Source organism: Nilaparvata lugens, chromosome 2 (genome assembly GCF_014356525.2).
Source record: "Nilaparvata lugens isolate BPH chromosome 2, ASM1435652v1, whole genome shotgun sequence".
Classification (NCBI taxonomy): domain Eukaryota; kingdom Metazoa; phylum Arthropoda; class Insecta; order Hemiptera; family Delphacidae; genus Nilaparvata; species Nilaparvata lugens.
In genome coordinates this window covers 13501135-13508139 of record NC_052505.1, presented here as the reverse complement: position 1 = coordinate 13508139, position 7005 = coordinate 13501135, and the positions used below count along the sequence as shown (strand labels likewise).

The 7005-nt window shown below is 33.2% G+C and overlaps 1 protein-coding gene across 1 annotated transcript in view; it reads left to right on the top strand.

Moving 5' to 3' along the window:
• The first annotated feature begins 4790 nt into the window (after positions 1–4790).
• LOC120349590 (very-long-chain enoyl-CoA reductase-like) overlaps positions 4791–7005 on the top strand; it is a 14233-nt gene continuing 12018 nt past the window's right edge. The window contains 1 exon segment of the mRNA XM_039419992.1: positions 4791–4814. Within this exon segment, the coding sequence (XP_039275926.1) occupies positions 4791–4814 (24 nt within the window).

Here is a 7005-nt window from a genome sequence, read left to right as displayed (position 1 = left end):
TATACTGAGTGAATCCATCTAATAACTTATACTGTAAAATTGCAAATAATTGGTTTGCTTTCCACCTGACAGTTAAGAAAAATTTCACAAATTTATATTGAAATTTTCTATGTGTGCTGTACAAACCTGCGGGCGTTGCTTTTTTGGTCAAGTGTGCTCTCCGAGAATATCTATAGTAAATTCAGTACGAACAAGCATTCCAAAAATGGCTATAGATATCCTCAGACCTATATCACTTGGTGTGCTCAAATCAACATCATCAAAATCGGTGCAGTTCTCTTAGGAAAATTCAATTTCCACTGACATTAAGTTCCCACGAGCGTGAAAGAAAACTTTTAAGTTTATGCTTGTTTAAGACTAGAGAATACTCATTGGGCAAGTTGATAACCTCTTTAAAGTCTCCTTCACTATCAATATCAATTATGTGTATGCAAATTTCACCACTATCAGGAAATGTGACATTGGTTACAGTAAACCAATCGTAAGCCAAATGGTCAAAATCCCAATTTGCTTGCGGGTCTGCATCAATTGAAAATTCATTAAAGCTTGCGCAATCGAAATAAGCACTCATTTTATCGTCTTATCAGTTCGAACATTTCAAAGCAAATGACACCTTCTGTTGCTGCAATTCGATGCGTGATATACTTTCCTTATCTAATGTGATGTTACATAGTGAAATCCATCGCTCGTGCCAAGGTTATAGAGAGAGAGAAATGGTGATGCGCTCCTATGTGTTTTAGACAAGTAGCAGACTGGTATGCACCCAACTCGGGCCTCCTCGCGCGTTGCTGCTTTCCCTCGCCAGCTCTGCTTTCCCTCGCCAGCTATGCTTACAATTAAATTGTTACCGCTCGTTATAGATTTTCTTTTGGGGCTAATACAAACCCAGCATATTGACCAAGACCCATTTTCGATGTAATCAAATCTCCCACCTGTTCCTCAGTCAAATTATGTTGTTTAGCCTCTATCCAATTCATATTAAAACTAACTTTTGCATAATTCCTTACAATATCGTAGGCCATTTTGTGAATGAATAATTTTAAATAATCTATAAAAGCGGGTGAACATTGCAGTCTCATCACAGTATCTTTTTCAGAATTTGTAATCAAGGTTGTTAGTTCATCATTAACCTTTTTAACAGCAAGATCCAATTCATCTTTCTTAATAAAATCTTTTAAATCAGTTTTTTCTGCATATTGCTCATTAATTTGTTTAATCAGACCATTAACAGCATCCTTTGTAACGAATTGTTTAATCCCATCAAAAATAGTAGCTTTTATTGCGACTGCCATTCCAGATAATCTTTTTTCAAATTCTTCCTTAGTTATATTTTTACTAGTCAATTTCTCCAAAACAGTATCTAAATATTTATTATCAATTACTGACGGTTGTGTTTCATTTACTTTAGTAAAAATTTCTGTACTAAGCTGTTTCAGTTTAGTGTTAAGATAGTTTCTGTCCAAGATCTCTAAATTTTTAATTTTATCAGAAATGGCATTCAATTTTTCGTCCAAATAAGATTTATCAACCTTATTTTTGTCAATACCAACCAACTGGGTTGAAAAGGTATCTGATAAATTTTTCACTTCTCCTAATGCACTCTGTAGAGTTTGTGTTCTCTCTATGATAACTTTATCAATATTTGCACTAAAATTCTGTAATGAACTTTTAACAGCTTCACTGATTCCCTGCTGATTTATTGAATCAAATATAGTCTGTGTTATGACATCAATATCACAGGAAACCTCAGCAGTTGAAGCGGTAGCAGTAGGTGTTTCAATCCGTCCGAATCGATGCAAGGTCATCGTGACACTAAATAATTAGTTTTGCTTCTCTGAGCTCTTCTAGTATAGATGAAATCTCAACATCATGAGCAGAATTCCCAGAAGCTTTTGAGGAATAGAGTAAATTTAATCTTTCCACTAGTTCATCAAAACTATCAAAGTATTGGTAATTTCTTTCATGAGAAATATTTTTTGCAAAATTCAACAAACCTTGTCCCTTCTTTTTAACAAGTTTTTTACTGGTGTGCCTAAGAAGATAATTTTGAATAAAATTTAGAATTTAGAAATAGGCCGGCACATCTAGAAAATACCTGAGTCTATACCTAATTCATGCAGGTGAACGGGCTAGAGTCAGGAAAACTTCAATTAATCTTGCCATGCCTGATTTAATAGGTTTATACTATAGAATAACACTACAATTTGAAATAATAGAAAAATACAAACAGCTTCAATAAACATTGGCAACTAAAATCGAACAACAGAAACAACAATTTCATGTTACTTTGGTGACATTCTTCATCTGATTCGGGGGCGCATTACTATCCCCGATTAGATAGCAATACGTCAAAAAACCAAACAATATCAGTCATCAAATAACAAGTTCATTTCAACATGGAATTACTCAAGAAAGAAAAGCCCGTTGAACCCAAGTTTCGTCGATAGTAACCCATATAACCCATTTCATAATAATTTTGAATCCCCACTTTTGATTGACATTCTCGAATGAACCTTTGTTTCACTACACTGCACTTTCGTTGGTCTGTACGTTGCTTTATCGTCGGGGTTACAGTACCTTGTTTTTGGCGGTGAGCTTTTACCGGTTGAATTTGGCTTGACGGCGACGTCCTCTTACGTCCCTAGACCTGTCGTCTGAACGGGTGTCTTGAAGCGGTGTTACATAAAGTTGTGGAACCAAAGGGGTGATAGTACAAGAAGTTGGTTTGGGAACACACATGAACCGCTGTAAATAAATGTATTACAGCGTTAATTTCTAACTCTTCCTACAATTCATCAAAAGCTAAAACAGGAGTTATCTATTGATTACAATTAATTAAATTCTCTCATTCTATTTGAATCCTCATTTTATATAGATTTTTATCTTTAAACTACTGATTCTTTGTATCAGAATTAATGGATCTTTCTTCACAAATAATTCAAAAGTTCTGTTATAATTTAATAAATTAGCGTTCAGTTAAAGCCTTAACGCCATGAGAAAACACAGTCAGAAAAATATAAAATTGAGTCTTGAACTCAATATGAACATAATCTTAAAAATTTCATTCCAATTTAAAGGCTATCTTCCTGACTTTCAGCAATACTCTACGATAATATATCTCCAGAAACAATAACTCAAATGTAACGTAACTGAAAACTTTCTATACTTCTTTAGAAAAAAATTTATAATTATCTTCCATCACTAATAAAATCAAAAGGATTATTCTCAATCAATAACTTGAAAAATAACAGGCTTTGTTAATACCATACTCTTATGGAAGTTTCAATCAATTAAATTCCCTAAATTATATTTTAACCTTATTTTACGTACCTTAGCGGTTATTTGAAGAAACAATTATTCGTACATGATGAAGAAACACAATTAAACCTTTCAGGACATGGCACTACTAGTAAATTTAAACATTAATAAGAAATAAAACTAGCTCCTACATTAACTACTGAAATAAACTTATAAACCTGCCCAAAAAGGGCGAAACATAGTGACTACATCTTTACTCTCGTAGTGCTCCTAGCAAAGTGTCCTCCGAAACGTAATCTGGTCTCTCGACTGGGGAATCCCCACTACTGTATTTAGAAACAGGTCTCCTATTGGGCGAAAGGAATCAATTTGACCAATCGTCGCGTGGCTTCTACAGCCTTTGGACCAAATAGTAACTGCAAAATCGGTAGTTTGTTATAATTTCAATGCTTGCTGTTTTCCAACTTATCGCATTTTATGTCGCGACAAGAAGGCTAAGTTTTAGAGATAATTCCATAATCTACATTCCTCGACGACTCGGAGCCACAATTTTTAAATATCTATCATGGGAAACTCGAAGTCATGGCCGTTCATAATAGAGAGAGAAAATAATTTATTTCGCTAACTCACTTACAATAATGGCTCTAGTCTATTGCGTATTAAATTTACTATTATAACTTGGGAAAAGGCCTGAATTAAAGAGAGTGCCCGGCACACTCCCCCTCCTTCCGGTGTGAAACACGCAAAAAGAAATCTAATCAGGATATGTTACCATAGAGGCATTCTGTATGATTTGGAGAGTCGAATTTCTGGATTGATAGTAGGATCCAATTTGAAGCGGGCCCACTTCAAAAGAAATCTCTTTAATCTTTCCGAAATTCAGCAAAATGTATAACTAATAGAGATTTGTGGCAAGAGTCAGGACAAAACAATATGGACGTGTCCACCTTTTAAGTAGGTACTAAAGACGGACCGAGTATAATAATCTTGAATACTTCAATCACTTTATTGAGTCCCTGGTTATTTTCTTGGCAAACTCTAACAAGGGAAAACGTTTAAAAGACATCATAGTTTTAATGGGTCCTATGTTACTCTGCTGTTGTAAAATATGGAGTACGTTGATTATAATAGTAAAGGATGAAACTTTTTTTACTCTGCTGAATGTATTGAAATCTAACTATCATTTCTATAGAGTTGAGAGTGCAACATATTTTTAACAATATAAAGCAATTTAGTAGGCAATACTATTCTACATAGGCTACGATTCAAAGATAACAATGATTGAAATTGCATTATTAGATCAACGCGAGAGCTATATGACACAAGCGCGATTTTGCATTCCACAATCATGAGAAAAACACTTTTCATTATAATATTCTAGTAGGAAACCTCTACGACAGAACGCTAGTCAAAACAAAACAATGAGTGCTAGGTTTTAATCGACAATTATTTTATACTTCGCTTGTCACTAGAGTATTGTAATTTTCTCACTGCCTACAACTTCAACTGGATAAATTGACTCGACAGCGATCATGGTTATTTATCTCAAACTCAAAGTACGTGACATTTTCTCTAAACACTGGAAGAATAATTCTCAAGGCATGATTTAATAATAAGAAAATTCAACTGGAACAACTATCTTAGCATTGGACTGCTACTGCTTGACTTCTGATTATCAACATTATGAAATTTACCAATACATTAACACATTAATAGACTACTAATACACTATTACTGATTCTCAAGTTCACTGACATTTCCAACCTTACTGGAGCCTCACATAATTATTTCTCAACAATAAACTTCATATCCAACTAGTTTCAATTACTCTACTAGATCTCAAAATATCTCAACTTATTCACATGGAAAACATGATTGCAATTTTACTATTCGTCATTAAAAAATTTATCATTTCATTAAAGATTTTCCTATTTTTTTTATTTATTAATTCTTTTTGACTACTTATCTCTAAAGGGTCCTACTACTGTTAATTACCTCAATTTAATTTTCCCAACAAAAATTCTATTTCATTTTTGACACAAATTTTCCTACATATTTCTACTTTCATATCCCCAATTAACTTTTTAATCAACCTTTCATCTCTCAACTACAGAATAATTTAAACTCATGCTTAACTCAAGAAATTTTCCCTTTTCATTTCAAATTCAACTAAAAGAATTTCACTGTTAATCTTATTTTAATTTAACCCGTTAAGTACTGTTCCAATATTTATTTCTACTTTCATTAATAACCATTTAGCATTACCTACTCGAGAATTTTTCTCTGTTATTTTATTTGTATACCTTAACTAATAACTTTAAATATTCATTGTATGAAACCTTCAATTTTCGTTACCATACCAAATTTCTAAGCAACTTTAAACTCAATAATACCCCTTTTTTTTTACCAATTTTTACTTGTGTTTTGCGGCTGACTTTCCTACCAAACATTAACGAACCTTTTGACTGGGCTTCCCTAAACTGCCTTACTCTGATTGCTTTCCTTACAATCACTACGAAGACTCACTAAATATTCTAGATTTCGGTTTACGTTATTCTACTGACGAGCCCCATAACTCTCGAATGAACCAGACCGCGAGTTAATTGAATTCTTTCTTTATCAACATCTATATATCCATTATCAAATATTACCTGTATATCACCGATATAATACTTTTCACTTTGATGTTTGTATGAAACTCCATAAGTAATTGAATTATTCAACTTTTCGTTATGAAACACTGTTAGGTATTTGCTCAACAAATCATTGATTCTGCTAGCACCAAGTGAACTCCCATCATCATCATCATCATCATCACCATCCTCCTCTCCCTCTTCCTCATCTTCATACTCATCATCATCATCATCTTCATTATCAATTTCCATACTCTCTTGTTCCTCTTTTACTTCTTCCTTTTTAGGTGTAAAATCATGATTAGAATGCAATGTAGATTTGGTTTTTCCCAATTCAATTATAGGTTCAATTAATGGCGAAAGAGATTTCCTATTGAATTCATCCGTTCGTTTTTCAAAATTAATAAGGCTTTTATGCTTGTCACTAATCACCTTTCATAATGTCTTAATAGTTTCTATTAAATTCTCCTTCCTGTTATTTACTAAGCTATTTCCTCTCCTCTTCCTCCCCCTCCTCCTCCTACTCTTATGTGTTTTAGACAACATGACTGCACAAAGAATTATACTCTACTGAGGGGAAAGTATCGTGTCCAGTGAATCCCGATATTTTCCTTCCTTTATAGTACATTCTTTTAAAATTGTAAGAAAGTTATGTGGTTTACAATTCCAAACTGTATGACAAAGTTTACTGAAATCTTTATAAGACATATCTCCTCCAACATGATCTCTGTGAATTAATTTGAGACTCAATAAATCCATCTTAAAAATTATTATCATATTTGCATTATCTCTAGTGAAATGTTTCTGTGTGGCACCATAACTCTGAATTAAATATGCAGTATCAATATTACGATGACGACCCATTGTAAAATATTCTCTTATCTGTGGCACATTACTCAGTTGCAAGTCATCAAAAATTAACAAGCTATACTCGGGGATTCGGTTTGGATGGGGAATTTGGCTCACATCATCTTTCATGTGAAATCCGATATTTTTCAAACCTGCAAATACCTTATTTAAAAAAACATATTCTGGTTGATATAAACTTTTGCTAAATAAGTAAATGTGCTTAAATTTTAAACCATTTTCAGCAAATACTAAATTAAATAAGAGA